Genomic DNA, 23,966 nt, shown 5'->3' with positions numbered 1-23,966 from the left:
TAAGTTGTTAACGGTAGCTTCAGCTTAGGGTTTTCTCTCAAGGTTTAACCCCACGTGTCTGAGTCTTCGTTTCTTCTATTACGCTGTGCCTGGTTTACGAGAAATCTACTTCAAGTAAGTGAATTTTGGGTTGATGTTCTTTTTGCTTTCTTCCGGTGCATATTTTTGGCAAATACAGGGAGTATTGAGTTGGTTTTCTTCCGGAATTTTGATACGTTCGAGCAAATTGATGGAATTTTACTTTAAAATGATTAATTTCGTTTATTTTGTGTGAATCGTCGATCTCTGTGTTGATTTCATGCTTGATTTGTGGGGGCTCGTTGTTTTAGCTCCGATTCTATGTTTGGAAAACCTTAAAATACTTACCATGTATGGCTAAGGATATGGAAAAGAGAGACTACCTTGCCCTTATAGGCATATGTAATTTTATTTTCTCTGTTTTTTAGAATTTTTTGTCAGATAATGTGAAAATTTTGAATTCTTGGTACATTTATCACAAACAGGGGAAATCAACCTGGCTGCTTTTAGTAACTGCAGAAAATTTCTGGGAATCTTTATAAATCTTGATAAGGATAATATTATTGTAATGCAGAAAAAGCATACAAACCCTAGTACATCCCAAGTAAATGAATCCCCCAAAGAAAACAAAAAAGGGGAAACATCATATCCAGCCTGAAGCTGAAGAAAATAGAAGAAAAATAGCTTTGCACAGGGAACTACAACTCAAACTCCTTTTATATTTTTTATGAAATCCAACAAGAGCCTTGTGATCTGAAGTTGATATAATGACCATAGAAAAAAAGGAGTGCAAAGACATTTGTTTAACCTTTCATATGATATTTTCTAGGCTCTCAACGTTCTTCTATTGTGCTCTTTCCACTGCTCCCTCCCAAAATGCTTATCATGACTACAGGCCACATCTTTCTCTTCACTCTCCCCATGAACCTGCCTTTTCAATCTGCCAACATTTGTCTCGAGTTTTCGAAGATAACCTAGAGAGCTGTTGATCTCCGATTTCATATGCTCCACATGGACCTATCATCCTGTGCCATGTGTTGCAATGCAACACATTGAACTTCTTGTTGAATTGCCCAGAATACATTGCTACATGGCCAATGGTCCAGTGCCATGTGTACTGAATAGTTATCCATTTACATGATTTTGTGCACATTGCAATGTTTCATACTTGCTTTGCATCATTATCTCCAATACACCATGTTAAGCTGAAAGTTGAACTTGGCATAGCTACCTACCCATTTGGATAGTTGCCCATGCAACATGGAAACTTGCCTATGACAGATCCTGAAGTAATTTTCCCTATTATCTACAGATAGGAGATAACTTGTCCATGAGATGTTACTTATTTTTTTCCATAAATGACAAAAGGAAGGATGCCATTCCCCCTTGATTTCTAGAAGTGATCTCTTAAGGGAGGTATGGACTCAACCCTTCAGTGGTAGCGTGAATCTGATCCTTCAGAGGTAGCATGGACCTTACTTCTTAGTGAATAATGTGGGTGTGATGATGTAAACCACAACATACATTCCCCTGCACCCAATGTGCTTTGAAAATACTGTGAATGTACTGCTTTTTCAATGCAAAGATGGTCTGTCATTGTTCATTCTACTCCATGGCCACTCCAATTGTGTCCACATTGAGGACATCTTTTGGGACAGGACACCTTGATGTTATTATGTCCATTCAAATCAAGAGCCAAGTTTGAGGGATCCTACGTGTACTTGGTGCACATCAATGGTGGACTTAGCGATCTTACTATTGGATACTTGAGACTAGGCAAGGGTCTTGATTTGGTAGATGGAACTAGACTCACATCAAGGTGAGATAGAATGTACATGTATTGGGCTTGTATCAACCGAATTAAGAGGAGGCGAGACCCATCACGATGAAAAGGTGTGTTACCTCCTCATGCATAATGTTGGGTCAAGTGTTGATCTATGGCAAGTTTAGGCCTCCTAAGCTTGTAGGCCTAACAGGATTCTCATTAATTGGAACAGCTTTCACAGGCCTGACCTTTTTGGCCTGACAATCAACAAAGGCAATGCACTTGGTTATGCATTTCCAACAAATGGGTGCAATCTTGAGCATCTACATTAAGAGCCCTTGGTGTGTTTAGAAATTCAACCATCTTTAGGAGCTCCTAAGCCCATCATTGAGGGTTCTTTTCTAAGTGCTCTTAAGTGCTTTGTCCCACTTGGGACCACCGCCAACTCCCACACCTTTCCCTCTCTGTCTGCTTTACTCTTCCCTTAATTGGTTGATATTTTACCGTTCCTGTGGCTTACCTTCCATTTCCATCAAGAACTCCAAAAATAGAAAGAACAAGGGTTGACAAGAGATAAGCTTCCAAGCAATGATTCAGTGAATGACCTCCAGTTTCAATGTCCAATTTCAGATGCAATACCAATTTCGGATGGTTCACCATCTTTTGACTAATTTGTTGATAGTTAATAGTCTAGTCCTAGCTGCAGCATGAACAAAGAATACCACATTTGTAGGAATCACACGGCCCCAGATCTCTATTTGCAAAATCATCCGCTATCCTTTTCAAACTTTCTTATAGAAAGATTTAACTAAGGGATTCTTATCCGAGAAATCTTGCAGGTTATTTGTTCTGGGAGAACCTGTTTGGTGGTTTAACTGCTTGGGAAGTACATGAATTGTTCTTGTCATCTAAACCAACAAATTTCCCTGGGAAGGATCAGTGATAAGAAATTTTGGTCTGCTTTAAGTTGTTATTTACATATATGTGGTCTTTGTTTGGTCCATTCTATTACTGTTTTTTAGCATACAATAATCAATATAGCCAGTAGAGGTGCTGTCCCTTTTTTTTGGTTTTTTTCTTTTTGTTTTTTTCCTTTTTGTCTCTGAAAACAATCTTGTTCCTAGCTTTTTATGTGCATGATCAATATATCAATGATATCTTATTAGTTTTTTTTTCTCCCTGCAGGAAATTAGTCTGCCCTAGAGAGAGAGAGAGGGAGAGAGAGAGAGCTGCTAAATAAACAGGGCTTCGACAGTTGTATTTTAGGTTCACAATTCCCTTTTGTTTCCTTGGGAATAGAAGGTGACCATGTCTGAACAGTTACGAAGAAATCCTTCTCAGCATGGAATTGCAAGAGATGCAATTAGCTTGTACATGCCAGAAGAGCCTCAGTGCTCTGCACGTAAGTGGTACTTCAGTATACAAGAAATAGAACATCATTCTCCATCTCGGAAGGATGGCATTGACCCTAAGAAGGAAGCACAGTTACGGAAGTTGTATTGTTCATTTCTTTGGGAACTTGGCATGAAGCTTAAAGTGTAAGCTGCAGTTATGATTTGACCATTCATGCCAGTATGTGAGATCTTGTAGTGCTAGAAATCTGAGGTTTTTTTGTGATTGTAAGGTTGACAAGGTTGACTCTCTTCATCTTGTGTTCACATTGTTTTAGTTTGTGAAAGATGCCTACTAGCTTTGATGTTAAAACTCGAGTTTGGAGATTGTTTTGTGAATCTGGGTTCAAGTCCCCACCTAAGATTGAAAACATGTCTCACAGTACCTGTTTACCACTTCAAAAAAGCGTGTGCGGTTGTAGTTTTGTCTAAAGTGTTTCCTTTTGCCATCTGTTTCTTGATTTCTATTAACTTTTTTACTCCTTGGTAGTGTGTAGTGGTTGTTTTGATTAGATACCTTAGAGCTATCCACTAGTTCATGTATGATTAAATGATACAGGCCTTTGTTTACCTTCAACTTGTTTGGCATCTCCAACTGTTCCATCAATTATCATCTAAGATCCAGCCTAGCTATATGCAATTGGATGCACAAGTCTCCTTTTGACCCACTAATTTTAAGAGTCATCATTTTAAAAATGTCAATCTAACTTCTTTAAAACCCCTTTAATTATCTCAGATGATGTACCTTTCAGAATGTCTCTGTGAGTATTCTTTCAAAGCTGAGTGCTATTGAGTGTGATCTTTCTGTCTTGATCATGTTTTATTTGCTCTTGGGAGCATACTCCTTTCTGCCAGGTTTTATTTTTTTTCACATCCCACCTTAATTCTATATCAAGAAGTTCTTAAGATACTGTTGTGTAACAGAGGTGGTGATTATTGATGTTCAATATTTCAGGCCCCAGGTGGCAATAGCAACTGCACTGATGTTGTGCCATCGCTTTTATCTGCGTCAGTCTCTTGCAAAAAATGATTGGCAGGTACGCTTCATAATCCATCTTCTTATGCTTTCTTCCCTATTCCCCATTGTCTAAAGGACCACTAATTTGAAAGATTCTTGGTGGAATTAACATTCATGAACTATGCTTCTTAGTCTATGCGTCATAGTCTTACATTTATAATTGGGTCACAATCTGTGGAACATGATTATGTTTGATTCTAAAAATATTGGTCACTGACTCATTGTAAATTTGACATTTTCATGGTGAGATTGCTTTTCTATTAAATATTAGGGCCCATATTTTAAGAAATATTAGCTTGATATTGGGAGATGAATGGTAGCTTCTAATGCATTTATGTTGCCATGTTGGTTTTTTTAATGATATTAGGCATTAGGAAGCTTTGTTAAGAGAGCATCATATTCAACTCTTGCCTGTTAAAATAATGTTGTAGAAATGGTAAGTCGGGAGTTCATATTTACTTCAATGTAAAATTGTGGACATTTTTGTTGGAGTTTGGTTACCATGTTTTTCTCGTAATATTCAGTTGGTAGCTAGTGTAGTTATGTTTCTATTGGAGAATCCGTGCAGTAATTGTTGGATTATACAACCTGTATAGATTGAAATTTAATTTTGGATTAAATTAGTTGACTTGGTATTTGTTTCCTATAATTAGTGGCTAACTGATTTAGTGGAGTAATTTTAGGCCTAGAATAGAATAATTTCTTTTTCTTTTTCTCATTATAGACATTATAAGTAGGTTGTAAATATATTCAGTGAATACACAAGTATTATTTAGAAATCTTTCTCTGTTTTCATGGTATCGAGTCTTATGCTTAGTAGCCTTTTTTCCTTCCATCGACTGGCCCAATTGCTGGCATTAGTCCTAATTTTTTCCAGCATTAATTGTTGGAATTGTTAGGTCCTTCCAGCCTTCATTGTCGGCATTGGTTCGAAACCTATTTTTCAGTGGCTGCTTTTTTCTAGTGTGTGTTTCCTTTCTTGGTGTGGATTTGGTTGTACAACTAAGTCCCAGCCCCCCACCCCTATAAAGGGGAAAAAAACACCCAAATTTTGCCCTCCTCATTACAGTAATCCCATCCTATTTCCGGTTTTCTCAATATGACAGAACAATCTCCTATCTCTTCCACCACTTCCCAAACAAATATAAACACTCAAAACCAGAAGAATTCCGGAGTATTTCAACCACATTTAAACTAAATGGAGGCAATTACCCAGAGTGGTCACAATTGGAAAAAACTTACCTGAAAGGAAAAGGAAAATTGAGTCATTTACTTGGGCCAAAGATACGAAAGAATGACCCAAAATTCAATGCTTTGGATGACTAGGATTTTCTAATAATATTCTGATTATAGAACTCAATGCAACTAGGGATCAACATAACTTGTATGTTCCTCTCTACAAGGTAGATTTGAGAAGTCGTCAAAATTATTCAAAGGTTAGAGATGCTGGTCAAATTCATGAAGTACAGATTAGAATTCATGATACCAAACAAGATAATTTTCAGTGCTTGAATATTACAATGTTATATGATATTTATGGCTTGGATTAAATGCATATCAGAATTTAAAAATGGAGTGCAGTAAAGATACAATAATATATTAAGAGTTCATTGAAAGGGAGAGAGTTTTTATTTCTTGGTTAGTTTATATGATGATTTTGATTAAATTATAATCCAAATTCTTAGTAAAGAAACTCTTCATCCCTTAAGGGAAACTTTTGCAATTGTTAGAAGGGAAAAAGAGATAAAAAGGCATTGTGTTAGATCAAAACCTTACAGATGGATCAATATTAGTCACTGCCTAATTGAAATCGTTGTCGTTGCTACTGGCCAGACCACTAGTATTGCTACTGCTGCCTAGGCTACAGACATTAGAAGGAATAAGGGCAGAAGGTCTAGTGACAAGGACTCTCACTGGTGTATTTACTACTGGAAGCTGAAACATACAAGAGTCATGTTACTAACTCCATGGAAAGCCTCCAAATGTTTTTGGAAGAGAAAATGGAGGCTGAGAAGGAAACCACAGGTACAAATGTCAAGTTAATCTTGCTAACATTGATGAAAAACTCTCATACAATAATGTCAGCTTAGTGGGAGAATTGAGTGAAGATGTCAAAAATTAAAGCAATTCATATCATAACTTGAGAAGCCAAGGGGGACAACATGTTATGCTCAAATAGGTAAGCATCTTCTCACCCTAAATGTCTTAAAAGAACGGTTTTCAAGCCCTTAGATTATGACTTAGGACCTTTGGACCATATGACTAATTCTTTCAGATGCCTCCTAACCTACAACTCATGCTTGAGAAGTCAAAAAATCAAAAATGCAAATGAAAACTTTGTCACCATAGCTGGTTGAGGAAATATTTCTGTCTAAAAATGTTTTGCATTGTTCTAAGCTCTCTATTAACTTTTTCATTTCTAGAATCGCCACGAATCTGAATTGCCATGTGCATTTCACACCTTCTGAGTGTACTTTTCAGGAATTTTGTATTTGGAAGATGATTGAGTGTGCTAAAGAGAAAGATGGACAGTATTTTGCTTGAAGCTAAAGGTGGTACAATAGGCTCGTGCCTCTCTCCTAGTCCAATAAAACTAAAGTTTGGTTATTCCATCTTCGCCTTTGTCATCCACCATTTACCTTATTAAACAAGATGTTTCCTAGTGTGTTTAAAAAATTAGACATTCAAAATTTCTATTGTGATGTCTGTGAACTTGATAAGCACCTTCGACTATCTTTTCCTTAGTTCTATTTGTTTCAATTTAATTCACAATGATGTTTGATGGCATACAAAGGTCCAAAGCATTTCCAAGGTAAGGTGGTTAATACCTTTTATTGAAAATTGTATGAGAGTTAATTAGGTTTACCTTATGAAACAAAATTTGAATGTTAGTACTATGTTTCATGTTTATCATAAAATGATGAGTACCCAATTTAATTAAGAAAATCTAAACCTCGAGACCTAATAGTGGGAGGGAATGCTTTAACCAACATCTATCACCATACTTACAACAAGAAAGCATTTTTCACCAATCTTCTTGTAGTGATACCCCACAACATAATGATATAGCAAAGAGAAAAAACAAACATCTGGTTGAAATCACTAGAGCCTTGATTTTCCAAATGAATGTTCCCAAAACCTGTCGCGGGAAAGTTATCCTTACCATTACTTATCTTATAAACAAATTACCCTTTCAAGTTTTTGACTTCCAATCACCTATTAGGGGTTATCTTATTAACAAATTACCCTCTCAAGTTCTTGACTTCCAATCACCCATGAGTTAACTTTGTAAGTTCTATCCCTAATTTGATGGCTATAGTTGTATACCTCCTAGAATTTTTGGTTGTGTAGCCTTCATTCATATTCATGCTCACTAAAGAACAAAACTTGATCCTAGAGCCCCAAAGTGTGTATTAAAAAAGGATATAAATGCTATCATCCGACTTTCAAGAAAATTTTCATGTCTATAGATGTTACCTTTATGAAAATTAGTCATTTTTTTTTCAACCTTATCTTTAGCAGGAGCCATTTGTAGAAGGTAAGAAGTTTTTTTCTAAGTTTGTTTGTCTACTATATTAAAATTGCCCATGGGTCTGACTTCAAACCAGTGTTTGTTTTTATCCTAAGCTCTTAGAGTCATTCCTTAATTCATTTGTAAGACTCACCTAAACTCACTAATTTTGAACTTGCGGTTCCTAAATCTATTATTCTTGATTATGTCGTCTAAAGGAGAGAACAAGAGAGATATGCTACACACAGTTCAAGGTTTACTCTAGGAGAATGCAATATTCTCTTGAATCTCGAAGTGTTGCTCCAATTGTCATCTCAGAAGAAGGAACTGAAACTCAACTTGAGTCAAGTTCTAATGTGTTTGATGATCTTCATTTACCTATTTGTTACCGATTTTAAAACCACCAACATGCCCAAAATTGTTCAAGTGGCGTTAAGGATTGGAGGAAGGTAATGCAAGAGGAAATGAGTGCATTGATACTTGAGAGACTATGATCATCCTTCTTGGAATAAACAAGCTGAGTATAAATTAGTGTTTATGGTAAAGTACAAGGCAAATAAGACACTTGAAAGGCATAATAAGATTAGTAGCTAAGGGATATACTCAAACTTTTAGGATAGATTACCAAGAAACCTTTGCTCCTATGGCAAAGATGATTACTATTCATACATTGCTATCCTTTGTTACTAACTTTGATTGGTTCTTGCAACAGTTTGATGTAAAGAATGCATTCCTCTATGGGAATTTAGAGGATGGGGTTTATATGGAGATACCAGCTGGTCTAGAATAAAATTTCAAGTGGAACAAGGTCTGTTGGGTTGAAAAAGGTTTTGTATGGGCTTAAACAGTTCCTTAGAACTTGGTTTGGAAGGTTTGCTAAAGCAAATGAAGAACATGAATTATATCTAGAGCCACGAGGACCATACACTATTTGTTAAACATTCGAAGAATGGAAAAATAACTGTTCTTGTTGAGCTGTAAATAGAATAGGAAAATTATTTTCCTATTATGTTAGTTTCCTATTTCTATAAATAAATAGTTTTATGATTTAGGAATAAGTGAGTTTCCTATTATATCTCTTGTTTCCTATTTCTTCTCTTGTAATCTCCTATATAAACTATGTGTATAATCAATCTAATAGATAGAACTTATTATTATTCATCCCATATTTTGTGTCAGTTCTCATTATTTGTGTTGATGATATCATTGTGATAGGAAATAATTTAGAAGAAATGTGGAGATTAAAAGAGATGATGGAAAAAAAGTTTGAAATTAAAACCTAGGAAGACCTAAATACTTTCTAGGGATTGAAGTTACTCGGTCAAATGAGGGAATTGTGATATCACAATAGATGTATATTTTAAATCTCCTTCGAGAAACCAAATTGTTGGGGTGTAAGTTGGTAAATACACCCATATGGTTAGTTAATTTACCTATCACATAGTAGACCTGATATAGCACATGCTATGAGTACGGTGGGCTAATTTATGCACAATCCCAATGATGTACACATGGAGGCAAGTTGCTCAGATACATACTTCAAGTTAACTCCTAACAATGGTATTTTGTTTCAGAAAACTAGGAGGATGACACTTTTGGTTTATAGAGATGCTAATTCTGCATGATCAGTCATCATTAAGTTGTTAACATCTAGCTAATGTACATTCTTAGGAGGGAATTTGGTAACTTGGAGAAGTAAGAAATACTTTGTGGTTGCCAAGTCGAGTGTTGAAGCAAAATTTCAAGCCATGGCACATAGACTCTGGATAAAAATTATTTTTAGTAATCTTAGAATAAGTTGGGAAGGTTTTACGAAACTTGATAGAGATAACAAGTTGGGTTTTGGTATAGCCTATAATCCAGTTCAATGTAACTGAATTAAGCACGTTAAAGTCAATCTTCATTTTACCAAAGAGAAACCAGATGGTGGGTTGATATACACCCCCTATATATTCTCAAAAAGACAGTTAACCAACATACTGCCTAAGGGACCTGCAGCTCAACCATTCCAATCTATCACAAACAAGTTGAGAGTGAAGACCTTTTACTCGCCAACTTGAGGGGAGTGTTGGAGAATGCATGCAGTTGCTTGATTGTACAGTTTGTATAAGTTGGGATTTAATTTGGGATTGTTTCTTTTTCTGTATGGTTGGCTTGGTATTTATTTCCTATAATTAGTAGCTGATTTAGTGGAGTAATTGTAGGTCTGAAGTGGAATAATTTCCTTTTCTTTTTTCCTTGTAAACATTATAAATAGGCTGTAAATATATTTAATACATAGACAAGTATAATTCAAAAACCATTCTCTATTTTCATTCTCTTTGGAACTTACTTAAGAGAGTCCAAGGAAAGTTTGCATGTTTTATAGTTGAGGTACATGCAACTTTGTTTTCTATATTGAAAGAAAGGGGTGGCTAATACACATATGGAATAAGAAGCCACTGCAATCTATAGGTGGTGTAAATTTAATTTTAACTGGCTTGATATATGTTTTTTCATATTAATAACTCAAGGTAGCATAACTGTTCAATAAATAAATAAACATGTATGTATATATATACACATATAAACAAACAAAAACAGGTACCCTTAGAATGTGGTTCTCTTGTATTATTTTATCTTCCTTCATTGAAATTGCTGAGATTGATTGGATTAGATGATTCAAAGGATTAATTGGCAAGTCACAACTTGCTTATGCAATAGTTGTACGAAGAGGTTGGAGCTTGATGAAATACTAGTATTTTCAAGTTGACTTGAGTATTAAATTTTGATTCTATTTAGATGGATATGCTTTTGTGGAAATTCGGTATGATTTGAATGGTGATTTGTAGAATATTGTAGGAAAGATTAAGGCTCCAATTGTGGCAGATATTGTGGTGATTTGTGTGATTTTATTTTTTCCATATTTGTATTTTTTTCCATATTTTGCTCCCTATGTATATGTTAAATAGGGACCCGATTATGTAAACATATAAAATAGAATGAATTTTTGAGTGATTCTCAGTTTCTTCATAGTATCAGGGCACGGTTTGCTCTAAAATCCTAATCAATCCATGGCTGCCCAAAAATGAGACGTCATGAGTCCAGTCAATCGGCAACCCATGAAAAAAAGTCGGAGATAAACTCCTTAATGGGTTCGGTCGGTGCATTTGACAACTTTCCACTCTATCTTATCATTGAAAAATTGAACAGTAAGAATTACAAAAAGTGGATGCAAGCAATCAAGCTTGTTATTAATGGAAAGGGAAAGTAAGGGTTTCTTACTGGCGAGACTCGACGACCACCTCCGACCGATGTAGCAGCATCTTAGAAATGGCGGTCCGAAAACTCCTTCATCACCTTATGCTTGATTAACTCCATGAAGCCAGTCATTGGCAAAACTTATATGTTCCTCCCGACGGCAAAGGATGTGTGGGATGCGATACGGGAAACATATTCCGATGCCGAGAATGCTTCCCAAAGCTTTAAACTCAAGACACGGCTCTGGCAGATGAAGCAAGGAGATCGAGAAGTCACAGAATACTACACCGAGATGTTGGGTTTATGGCAAGATCTCGATCTCAACTGCGAAGAGGAATGGGAGTGCACGGGTGATAGTGTGCGGTTCAAGAAGAAGATGGAGAACGAGAGGGTCTTCGAGTTTCTAGCGGGGCTGAACCGCGAGCTTGACGACGTCAGGAGCAAAGTACTTAGTCGTCGGTCGTTGCCCTCCATCCAAGAGGTCTTCTCTAAGGTGTGATAAGAGGAAAGCAGAAGGAAAGTGATGTTGAGGGAACATCTCTTGTCTGGGCCCGAGGCTTCAGCCCTTGTAACCCATGGGCCTCATGTTGGATTTGGTGGGCCTCACTTTGGATCAGGCCCAAGACAATCCAAGAGGACTTATTGTGAGCATTGTAAGAAATTGAGCCACACTAAAGACACTTACTGGACTTTACATGGCAAGCCCGCGGATTGGAAACCCAAACAACCCAATAAAGCCCATAGTCATCAGACCTCCACCGAAACCCAGGCAAACAAAACACCCATAGAAATTCATCAGTCAACTTCTAGTATGGGTTTTAATTCCGACTAACTTGCAAAATTATATGAGTTTTTTTCTAATTTCTAAGCCTCTGGTCAATCTTCCACTACTCTGTCATCTGGTTCTTTGGCCCACAAAGGTACCTTTCTGACAGCACTTAGCACCATGTCTCATATTACTCCCTGGATTATTGACTCTGGTGCATCTGATCATATGACTGATGCTCATCATTTATTTTCTACATACTCTCCCCGTGCCGGTAGTTTAAAAGTAAAAATTGCAGATGGTACTTTATCCTCAGTTGCTGGCAAAGGGAGTATTCGTATTTCTAAGTCTATTACTCTCAATCCTGTCCTACATGTACCTATTTATCTTGCAATTTGTTGTTTATTAGCCAGTTAACCAAACAATCTAATTACTCAGCTAAATTTCTACCCTCTCATTGTGTTTTTGAGGACCTATCATTGGGGAAGATGATTGGCAGTGCTAAGGAATGTGAGGGTCTATATTACTTCGATGAAACTGATGTGCGTGGATAGTGTCCTCTTACTGTTTGTAATCCTGCATCTCGTCCTAGGGACAGTGAACTTTTGTTATGGCACAAAAGGATGGGTCATCCTAGTTTTTAGTACTTAAAACATTTATTTCCTTCACTATGATGTTCAAATAAAGCTTCATTGGATTTTCAGTGTGAAGTGTGTGAACTTGCCAAACACCATCGGGCGTACCATCCATACCATTTATTCTAATTCATAGTGATTTATGGGGACCCTTACCTACCCCTAATAGGACCCATAAAAAATGGTTTATTACTTTTATTGATGATCACACTCGCCTGTGTTGGGTATATTTGTTGACTGATAAAACTGAGGTTCGATCAGTCTTCATGAACTTTCACTCTATGATACAAACTCAATTTCACACGAAAATTCAAATTCTTCGTATTGATAATGGTACTGAGTATTTCAATCACTCCTTAAGCACTTATCTACAAGAAAATAGTATTATCCATCAAAGTTCTTGCGTTGACACCCCTCAGCAAAATGGGGTTGCAGAACGGAAAAATTGACATATTCTTGAAGTTGTTCGTGCCTTGTTGTTTACCTCTCACATGCCCTTACAATTTTGGGCTGACTCCATTTTGACAGCCACATACCTTATTAACCGAATGCCTAGTCAGGTCTTATCTTTTGTCACACCCCTTTAGAAATTCCAAGAGTTTTTTCCTCATTCTAGACTCGGTGCACATCTTCTACTTCATGTCTTTGGGTCCACTGTGTTTGTCCACACTCACGGACCTAAGCGGAACAAATTGGATCCTAGAGCACTTAAATGTGTCTTTCTTGGCTACTCTTCCACACAAAAGGACTACAAATGCTATGACCCAATTTCATAGAAGCTATATGTTAGCCTAGATGTCATTCTTTGAGCATACTCCCTACTGTCAAAGGACAGTTTTGCTGTCCACACTTCTTTCCTTATTTTAGCCCACAATTGTTTCCTTATTTCTCCATTTATTATTCTGTACAGTTAGCATACATTATTTGACAGATTATAGTTTACATATATAGGGCTAGAATCATGCTGGAATTTATTTGCTTTTATTTGCTTTTCATGTATAGCATCCTTGTAAAGTCTATATATAATATACAAAACTTAAGGCCAAGGTATTCGGCCATTCACACAATATTTTGATATGGTATCAGAGCTTGTGTTCTAAACCTAGAGATTACACGCTTTCTAGTTTTTCTTTGGGTTTTCTCGGATTTAGCCCTAAGGGCTCTCGGATTTAGCCATAGGGGCTCTCGGATTTAGTCCTAGGGGCTCTCGGACTCTAGCCCAGCTTTTGGGTTCTTTTTTTTTTCCTGGTGGTTGTAACAACACATCTGTGGTGTGATCTTAGAGTTTTCTTTAGGTTTCTTCACTTCTAGGCTCTTGGAGATCTTCGATTATTTGGAGGTTTGTTATCAGATTTAGGCTCTTTGACAATGTTTTTTTTTTTTTTTTTTTTTGTTTCCTAGGCTATTTCTGTCTTCATAATGTCTGGAGAATATTCTATTGTTTGTTTCAATGGCAAAAACTATTTCAGTTGGGAGTTTTAGTTTAAGATGTTTGTGAAAAGTAAAAAGCAAGACAAAGTCTCTAAGTTATCTACGAAATCTAAGTACCGGGCGATGTCTCTTGCTTGTTCTGAAATCATTTGGCTTCGAGGTTTGCTTGCGGAGTTAGATTTTTTTGAGAACGATCCTACACCTCTACATGCCGATAATACAAGTGCTATTCAGATCACGACCAATCCTGTCTATCATGAGCGCACAAAGCATATTGAAGTGGACTGTTACTCTATCCGTGAAGCCTTTGAAGCTCGGGTTATCACTTTTCCACATATTTCCACTGACTTACAAATTGTTGATATCTTCACCAAGGCTCTCCCTCGTCATCGACATTGCTTGCTAAGTAGCAAATTGATGATTGTTGATCAACCTGCATCAATTTGAGAGGGGCTGTCAAAGGACAGCTTTGCTGTCCACACTTCTTTCCTTATTTTAGCCCACACTTCTTTCCTTATTTTAACCCACAATTGTTTCCTTATTTCTCCATTTATTATTCTGTACAGTTAGCATACATTATTTGACAGATTATAGTTTACATATATAGGGCTAGAATCATGCTAGAATTTATTTGCTTTTATTTGCTTTCCATGTATAGCATCCTTATAAAGTCTATATATAATATACAAAACTTAAGGCCAAGGTATTCGGTCATTCACACAATATTTTGACACCTACTACTTGCTTCAGGGGGAGTTCGTGAGTGAAGTTAGACTACCCTTGACCTTAGAGTACCTCGATGTTGCTGTGTTTGAATCCACTCCGTGCCTTATATTTACCCCTTCACCTAATACAAAAAAACACTTGAACTCAGGAGGAGATACAGAATTACAGACAAATAAGGAAACACTTGTCTACTTAAGGAGGCCAAAATCAAAGTCCAATGAGACACTCATCTCCGAAGCACTAAAAGAGTTAGAACCAATGATAGTTCCAACCCCTCGGGAGTCTAGCTCCAATCCTGATCAGGTAACAGATGACTTACCCATCATAGTTCAATGTCGCGGTATCGGTCATTGACTCGGGAGGCCCTGAGGCACATCAGTCTCGGTATCTCGGATCGGTGTCGGGTGATAAGCAAAAAATTCTAATTTAAGAGCTCAAAATAATTTTAAAAAATTATGAAAATTATTAAAAAAATTAAATACAAATAAGTAGAGTGAAAAATTAATAAAATAAACTTCTATTATATTAAAATTATTCAAATTATAATAAAAGCACTTTTTGGATGATTTATAATAATATTAAAAATCTCTAAAAATATTTTAATTTAATCACTTGATAATAAATGTTTCTTATTGAATATGAAAATAATAAAAAGTAAATTTTTTCTTATAATTTTTTTTTAAATTAAATATTTTGACTTTTAAAAAAAATACTTTTAATTATTAAAAAAATGAAACCATGATTCATCTTTAAAAAAATAAATATATTTTTTCTTATAAGACATATTCATTAATTTTAATTTTTATATAAATATTCATTTCCTATTTATTTGATATAAGTCTAATATTCATTATTCATTTTCTATCATTATAATTTTCATCAAATTATTTAAAACCCAAATCCCCACTAAATACTCATTATCTACTTTAAAAACAAATACATATTATTTAAAACCTAAATCCTCATCTCTGTTAAATACCCATAACCCTCATTGACCGGTCAAACACCTATCTCTCTCTCAATATACCCATTTCTCCTCTCAACCAACTTCTCCGCAGGCCCATTTCTCTCTTCTCCCACTTCCATCAGCCACCTCACCATCGTTCTCCTTTGATAACAGCAGTGTTGGAGTTTGGCGACTCTGCCTCCTCCTCATGTCACTTAGTTCCATCTCCAGCGGGAACTTGGAGGATCCGAACAAGCAGGCATGCTTCTTCGACCTCGCCAGCGACTCCAAGATGCATAGTTCTTACTCTCTGTAATCTATATTTTTCATTTTCGTGGGTTTTGATCCTCTCATCTTCTCCACCATTTCTACTTCAATATTACCTTTTTTTTTCCATTACCAATTACCTAAATAGCTTAGTCTCAACATGATCTTGGAGTTGTCTCAACGTTTCCATGGGATTCACTTCGAGAATGTTCATTTATCTTCAATTCAACCAAGTTTGTTCACAAGCTAACAAAATATCCAACTCCGGTACCGGCCATGGTCAAGGCGGATACGACTCGGCCGAGTCGTACCGGTATCGACTGAGATTTTGAACCCTATTACCCATTGCTCTTCGGAAACAACCTCGTTCATATACTCTCCATCCTATCTCGAAATTTGTGTCATTTAATGCTCTTTCTGTGAAGTGTCGTGCTTTTACTACTAACCTTGATAGAATCTAGATTCCTAAAAACATTCAAGAAGCCTTAGAGATTCCAAAATGGAAAAAGGCAGTGATGGAAGAAATAAAGGCATTGGAAAAAAATGGGACCTGGGAAGTGATGACTTTGCCAAGAGGGAAGAAACCAGTGGGTTATAAATGGGTATTCACAGTGAAATATAAGGCGGATGGCACAGTAGAACGATACAAAGTCTGCCTGGTTGCAAAGGGGTTCACTCAGGCCTATGACATCAACTATGCCGAGACATTTGCACCAGTGGCAAAGCTGAACACTATACGAGTTCTTTTATCCTTGGCAGGAAACCTCGACTGGCCACTCCATCAGTTTGATATTAACAATGCCTTTTTGAATGGTGAGCTGGAAAAAGAAGTGTTTATGATACTACCACCAGGGTTTTGTAAGGAAGAAGAAGAAACCAGGGTATGCAAATTGAAGAAATCTCTGTATGGTCTCAAGCAATCATCGAGAACATGGTTTGATAGATTTGCAAAGGTGATTAAGAACCAAGGATACCAATAAGGACAGTCGGATCATACTATGTTCTTCAAACAATCCAACAATGGAAGGATGACCATCCTAATTGTGTATGTCGATGACATCATTCTCACTGGAGATGACACAGGAAAAGTGGAGAGGTTGAAGAAGGCTTAGCCACAGAGTTTGAGGTAAAAAATCTGGGTCAAATGCGGTATTTCCTAGGAATGGAGGTCGCCAGATCATGGAAGGGAATTAATATTTTCCAGAGAAAGTATGTACTTGACTTGTTGACTGAGACTAACATACTTGGTTGCAAGCCAAGTGATACCCCTATCAAGGCAAGAAAAATGACGGAAAGCGACGAAAAACCCATGGATAGAGAGAGATATCAACGACTGGTAGGTAGACTGATCTACCTTTCTCACACTAGACCAGACATTGCTTTCGTCGTAAGTGTGGTTAGCCAATACATGCATTCACCAAAGGAAAGTCATCTGGAAGCAGTGTATAAGATCCTCAGATACTTAAAGTGTTCTCCAAGGAGAGGACTATTTTTTAAGAAGAGTGACAGTAAGAAGGTGGAGATATATACAGATGCAGATTGGGCGGGATCAGTAGATGACAAAAGGCCTACTATAGGCTACTGTACCTATGTCTGGGGGAATCTAGTAACATGGAGAAGTAAGAAGCAGAGTATAGTAGTCAGAGCAGTTGCATAAGGTATGTGTGAAGGACTATGGTTGCAGAAATTGTTGGAAGAACTACACATTACAATAGAGCTCCCCATCAAGCTCTATTGTGACAACAAAGCTGTCATTAGTATTTCTCATAATCCTGTTCAGCACGACAAGACCAAACATATAGAAGCGGATAAACACTTTATAAAGGAAAAAATTGAGAAGGGGACTATTTGCATGACTTATATCCCTACAAGGGAACAATTGGTAGATATATTCACCAATGGGTTACAGAAATCAAGCTTTGAAGATTTCATTTGCAAGTTGGACATAATTAATATCTATGATCCAACTTAAGGGGGAGTTTGGAAATCCGGTATGATTTGAATGGTGATTTGTAGGATATCGTGGGAAAGATTGAGGCTCCAATTGTGGCAGATATTGTGGTGATTTGTGTGATTATATTTTTTATTTTATTTTTTTTCCATATTTTGCTCCCTGTGTATATGTTAAATAGGGACCCAATTATGTAAACATATACAATAGAATGAATTTTTGAGTGATTCTCAATTTCTTCAACTTTATATGCCTTTTTCATATCACAGTGAACCTTTTGCAGATAATTGCAACTGTAAGCATGTTTCTTGCTTGTAAAGCAGAGGAAACACCCCGCTTGCTAAGGGATGTTATTATTATGGCATATGAGATGACTTATAGGTGTGATCCTCCTGCCCTGAAAAGAATCAAGCAGAGAGTACGGTTTCATTGCCCTTGCTTCTTGGTTCCTGTTTTTCCCATCTGGTTGCACACTCACACTTGCCTACTGCAACTTTATGTACATAGGAAGTTTTTGATAAGCAGAAGGAATTAATATTAATTGGAGAGAGACTTCTACTGGGGACCATTGCTTTTGATCTCAACATCGAACACCCCTACAAGCCAATTGTTGATGCTTTAAAGAGAATGGGGATTTCAAATAATGACCTTGTGAAAGCAGCACAGAATTTAATCAATGACTGGTAATCTTTCTTTGCAAAGTTATCTATATATTGCCTAGCATTAGATCCAAGTTTGAATCTCTGCCTTTTGAGGCTTTTAATTCTTCTAAGAATGGATCTGTAGGCTTTGCACAACATTGTGCTTGCAGTACAAACCTCATTATATTGCAGCTGGTTCACTGTTTCTTGCTGCCAAATTCCACAAAGTGAAACTTCCTACAGAAAAAGGAAAGGTTTGGTGGCTGCAGTTTGATGTTGCACCTAAACAATTAGAAGGTCAGCAACTACACCTCTTGTATTCCAATTTTTGCTTCATGATTTATATGTCTTATGGTCATGAGTGTAAAGTCGTTAGTTAAAAGTTTCTTTTACAAGGAAATATGGGGATATGGGATTTTCTTCTTCAAATTCTTAGTAAGGTTTAAGGTGCATGGGTGGCACAGTCTTCATGCAGGGGGCTCCTAAAGAGACATGAGGATTTTCTAATATTATGTGATCTTATAATCATTTTTGTTGGGATGTAATAATACTACTCTTAAGCATGTGATGGGTCACCCAAATAATGACTCTTAAAATAGGCCCACGGGGTGTCAAATGCCATAAAAGGTTTGGCTTCTCCTCACAAGATACCAATTGGTTTTCAAATGAGATAGTTAAAAACTGATCTAACAACTTGTGTCAAATTTGAGGATCATACGTTCGAGTCATGGGAGCATTAGGTTGAGGGAGGGATTGTTGGGGTGTGCCAATGCCGCTCATAAGCCCAAGGATAATTTACCCAAATGATGACTCTTAAAACAGGCCTATGAGATGTGATGTTAAATGTCATAAAAGGTTAGGTCTACCCTCACTGGACAACAATTGGTTTTCGATTGAGATGGTCAAAACTCGATCTAATAATTTTCACTAGATGTATTGTTTTACAATGGTTGGAGATACAAAAGGCAAGCAGTCATATGAAGCAATAGACTATATTTCTTTATGATGATCGAAGCGACTGTTTTCCTTTTTCTTAGGAGAACTATTTGGTGTCCTGAGTGGTATATATTGTCATATAAGCTATATATATGGCTATATACCTGGTGGAGATGTATGTTATGGTATATGGGCTGCTTGGGTGACTCCCCGATTTTGGTTTATGTGCTGGTCGCAACTTTATTTTTTCAACTTTTACTCCCTGAAAACCAAAATGATAACCTATCATGCTAGTTTAGGGGAACTTTTGAATGCAGCTAATATCTTTCCCACATTTCTGAAATTTCAGATGCAATTATCTCTTTTTCAACACCTTGTCAGAGTTAGTTCATGTGTGTATGTATGTGTTTATTGTTGTGCTTCTGTTCCTCATGGATGCCTTCTTAATTGATCTTTATAAATTCTTTCAGAGGTCATTCAACAGATGCGCAAGTTGTTGGAGAACAAAACACAGGCTCCATCTCCTACACACGCTAGGATGACTAAACCTACAGTTGTACTTGGAAACACAACGTCCCATTACCCACAACCATGCACTGCTCGGGAATCCAGCCATGGCAGTACTGTTGGGAAACCTTTGGTGTCCAAGGGCAGTCTGAATGTGGCCTATAGTGACAGTCACTGCATTGTGAAAGAAGTGATTCAACATCAGACGAGTGGCACTAGTAGTGCAACTAGTGTTGTTGAGGATGGGGATGGCGAGATTCATTCAAGAACAAGAGAATCTGAAAGGAACTCAAGTTACAAGTTTGTTTCCGTTCATGGTAAATACAGTAAGATAAATGCAAACCCAAATAAAGAGAAGCCTTTGGAAAGGAGATGTTCTACTGCTTCAAAGAGGTCAACAGTAGCCAGAGGTGATGAGATGTATAGTGAAGTGTATATAGATGGTGATCTGCGGAAAGGAAGAGAGCAGGGATATGCCAATTCACATAAGAAACAGAGGAGGGTGTTGTTAGGCTTTTGAACTTGAACTTTAGTTTCATGATACTTGCAGAACAAATTTCTGTCTCCTATTCATGTCAGAACAACTATGGGTTGACAAATGGAATTCATCAAATTAGGTAAGAACTTGTATTAATTCTATGCCATTCTAAGTCATTTTTTTAGTTGTCTGGCCTTGATTTCATCATATAGTGTAATTTGTATTACAGTGAAGGTCCTGCATTTTAAATAGTTGGGCTTTTGTGTATATATGCATGCAAATTATGTAGTGACTTAAAGTTTATGATCATTTTTGGGTTCTATATTGATTATGCAATGATGGTTAGTTTGATTCTAATAGAAAGGTGTCAAAAATTAATCCAGAAACATGATTGCAAAGGTAGGTCACAACAGAATGGTTTCATAAAAAACAACTCCCCCTTTTTCCTATCTGATCCAGGTGGCACTGCCTAGAAACAACAGGATTTTGATCCCTACAGGTCATCTGGAAAGCAAATTGATTATGAAGGATTGAGTAACTATGACCCCTTTAAAATATATGACAATAAGCTACCAAGAACCAGGGATAGTCAAATACAGCAAGTTGGTTTTCTGCTAGCCCTGGTTTTTTCTTTTGAACAGGTTTACTTTAATAAATGTATTTGCATATTTAACTCTTTATTTTGAACTCTCCATTATTTCTTCTTTGCTATCTCCCTTGAATGAAGTAGTTCCTTTCCAGGACACTGAACTCCCATTTTCCATGTAAGCAAGATTTGGGCCCTCAGAAACAATCATAAGAACTCAATAACTTTCACTTTTCTGGTGCTTTCATTGCTACACTCACTTTATTCTGGTTTCTCCATTCTCTTTTTACAAACTGTACATCTTTCTCTGTGGATTTTACATTTAAATGGCTTTATTTAGTTTACTCCACTAATTAAAATGCCTTCTTTTTTCCTGGTACTCACTGCTTAGATATCAATCAGATTTCATCTTCCTTTACTTATTTAAAACATCATTGTTGTCTCTCTTTTTCCTGGAAAAAAAAAAAAAAAAAGAAGAAGAGAGAGAGTGATGTTTTTTATTTAGATTGTTAGAGATGAAGCAATTGCAGTAAACTCTTTCCCCCAAAAGTTTCAAAAGGACATTGAATGCAATTTTATTTTTTTTAAAGTGACTGATTAAGAAGTGTAAGATTTTGATTTGAAAATGACAAGTAACCTCTAGTATGTTTTGGATCAGTATGGACATATTTAATATGGGGTTAAGACTGAAAATGCAGCCATACTTTGTGATGACACCTGCTCATGGAATATCCTAAAGTTGGAGTTGGACTCTAAAATAAGGAACACATTGATTGGAGGGGTGTGTACTGAGCAATCCCAAATTGATGCCCATGCATTTGAACCTACAAGTTGGCCTCACCCTCTCGCTGTCTCAATCATTCATAAGTTAAATCCCCACTCTCATTTTTCCTATTTCCTTCTTATAACTAATGTCATTTCCAAACACTTGAGCATGCTCCTGGTCTTCAACACAAGACTCTGCATTTAACCTCATGTGTTGCTTGTTTCATGTAAATTTATTTGTCGAATACAGGCGTCAGGGCAGAGAGCAAGGATTGGGCCTTTGAGGATGGGTTGGGATGGGAACATCATGTGTCGTGCCCAGGTTTTATGGGGCAACATATAACATATTGTTCTTTAATCTGTAAAAGAATCTTGTCCTCTTTCAATCAAATCTTATGTCCTCTTTTCACTACTATAAAGTTGATCACTGTAGAAAAGCCGGTCTTATATTTTTGAACTTTGGAGATGGACCGACCGACACACACACACACATACACACGCACACTCACACGCACATTCCTGTTGTGATGATTCAGGAGTCTCCCTTTATTTCACTTCCACAAAAAATGGGCAGCACACCAGAGGGAAAGGGTCTTCATAACATCTCATCCTTGTACCCCACAAACGTCCCTCTTGTTCTTCATAACTACACCCACAGTTGCAACTCCCTTCCAAACAAAAGTTGGGTTGATTAAAAGATTTGGGCAATTGTTGAATCACACATGTAATGCATGTAACCCTTTATTCTCAGTAAAAGTAGTCTTTTTCCAAAGTCATTCAAGGCGATAACATTGACTGATAATTTGGTCTGTTCTTGGAGGGCAACTGAGAATGCATCACTGCAAAAGGAATTCATCCCCATACCCAACATGCAAACCTAGAACCATGGTGGACGTGCATGCCTGCAGATATAGATATATGAACACAAACACCAAAGCGTGGCGATACCTGGATCGTTGGATGCTGATCAATGGCCACTGTTGTGCTGGTGGTGGTGGTGGTGCAGTTCCTCAAAGGCCTGTACATTTTATTGGAATGTGAGGGAATCAGGAAGAATAAGGTAATATTAATGGCTGAGTGGGAATGGAAAGCAAGATGAGCATGGCCCCTAGTGTTGGATTTCATACCCTAAGCAAGGTAAAGCATATATTCTCGGCCTCCAATACTTTGTCTTCTTCTCAGACAGCTTTAATTCCTGCAACTTTAGACCTCCTTTTAAGGGCTTTGCCAAGAATATCACTTAAAATACTTCCTTGTCAATATTGTATTGTATGTATTTTTATGTGAGGAAAGGCATCACTGATGTTGAACTGAAAAATATGGAGTTTTTAGTGGGATATGTTTATTAAGGTGGATTGGCAAGATCAATGGTTGCCTCTGCTTGATGCAAATTGATTGACTTTATACTTCTTTTTTTAATAAATACCAAAAGATGAAAATATATTTTACAAAAAATTGGAGAGAAAATGTAAGGGAAAGAAGATAAAAAAGAAAAGTAGAGGAAAAGAAAAGGACAAGAAAAAATAAATAATAAATTATTTTTATTTATCTTTTCAACCTTATTTAATTTATTTTAACTTATCAATATAAAGATTGGATAATTTAAAAATGTATAAGTTTTTAACTTTTTTTTTATTTTTTTTTTTATGGTATAACCAAATATGAGAAAATCGTCTTTCTTAATAATTTTTTTTCTTTTCTTTAATACTTTCCTACAACCAAACATAACCTTAGAAATTGTTTTTTTAACCTTTTATTAGATAATAAAAAAAAATCATTTTATAAAAAGTAAAATTTCACATGAGCAAATAAATTCTTAATAATTAATTAATGCATTTCCAACACATAATATGTAAGTTAAATTTAATAAGAATTCTTGTTCATTTTGATTGGATCTTTTACATATAAATCAACTCATGTTTGTTGTTTCATATATTCTATTTTTCTACTTTGTTTTTTAAACCACTCTTTTATTTGATTTAGAATTTATTTGATAGTAATTTTATGAAACACGCGTTTCTATTTATGATTAAAAAGTTTAAAAATATTTTTAAAAATTATTGTCAAATACACTCTTAATTTTTTTTAGTAGTACATTTTGATTATTTATTTATTTGATAATAATGTTAAAAATTAAATCAGTTTTTAAGAAATAAATATAAATAAAAACAATTAAAAAAAATCAATAAGCATACCATGAAATGTAATATTTCAAAGACATATCATTAATATAAAAAAAATCTATAAATTATTAACAACTAATTAACTGATTGATTAAAAACAAGGAAAGAAAGTAAAAAAGAAAAGACATGCAAATGAAAGAATTTATATGCATGATTTTTACACATGCAAAGTCAAATATTTTTGAACATTTATAAAATCTTTATT

At 36.2% G+C, this 23,966-nt stretch overlaps 1 protein-coding gene across 4 annotated transcripts; it reads left to right on the top strand.

Moving 5' to 3' along the window:
• On the top strand, positions 1 to 22,890 carry LOC117907112 (cyclin-T1-3-like). Of its 4 annotated transcripts, none has more exons than XR_004649945.1 (8): positions 1 to 114; positions 2,969 to 3,321; positions 4,130 to 4,211; positions 17,949 to 18,083; positions 18,173 to 18,348; positions 18,452 to 18,603; positions 19,713 to 20,366; positions 22,399 to 22,890. XR_004649945.1 is itself a non-coding variant. In XM_034820498.1 (7 exons), the coding sequence occupies exons 2-7, from the start codon at positions 3,092 to 3,094 to the stop codon at positions 20,267 to 20,269; spliced, it is 1,332 nt and encodes a 443-aa protein (XP_034676389.1). In that variant the 5' UTR covers positions 1 to 114; positions 2,969 to 3,091; the 3' UTR covers positions 20,270 to 20,536. The 4 variants fall into 4 exon arrangements, 2 of the variants coding, with proteins under 2 accessions (XP_034676389.1, XP_034676391.1); XR_004649946.1 differs by lacking the exon at positions 22,399 to 22,890 and adding an exon at positions 21,829 to 22,385; XM_034820498.1 differs by lacking the exon at positions 22,399 to 22,890 and having other exon boundaries at positions 19,713 to 20,536.
• Positions 22,891 to 23,966: the final 1,076 nt, after the last annotated feature.

The sequence above is a fragment of the Vitis riparia genome, chromosome 18 (genome assembly GCF_004353265.1).
Source record: "Vitis riparia cultivar Riparia Gloire de Montpellier isolate 1030 chromosome 18, EGFV_Vit.rip_1.0, whole genome shotgun sequence".
NCBI classification, from domain to species: Eukaryota; Viridiplantae; Streptophyta; class Magnoliopsida; order Vitales; family Vitaceae; genus Vitis; species Vitis riparia.
This window is presented reverse-complemented; position numbering and strand designations above follow the sequence as displayed.

Bases quoted from the DNA above. Each gene is read 5' to 3' on its own strand.
- LOC117907112 (XM_034820498.1), top strand. From the start codon at position 3,092: ATGTCTGAACAGTTACGAAGAAATCCTTCTCAGCATGGAATTGCAAGA. The intron at 18,084-18,172 runs GTACGGTTTCAT...TTATGTACATAG, and splicing joins TGAAAAGAATCAAGCAGAGA to GAAGTTTTTGATAAGCAGAA. The intron at 18,604-19,712 runs GTCAGCAACTAC...AAATTCTTTCAG, and splicing joins TGCACCTAAACAATTAGAAG to AGGTCATTCAACAGATGCGC.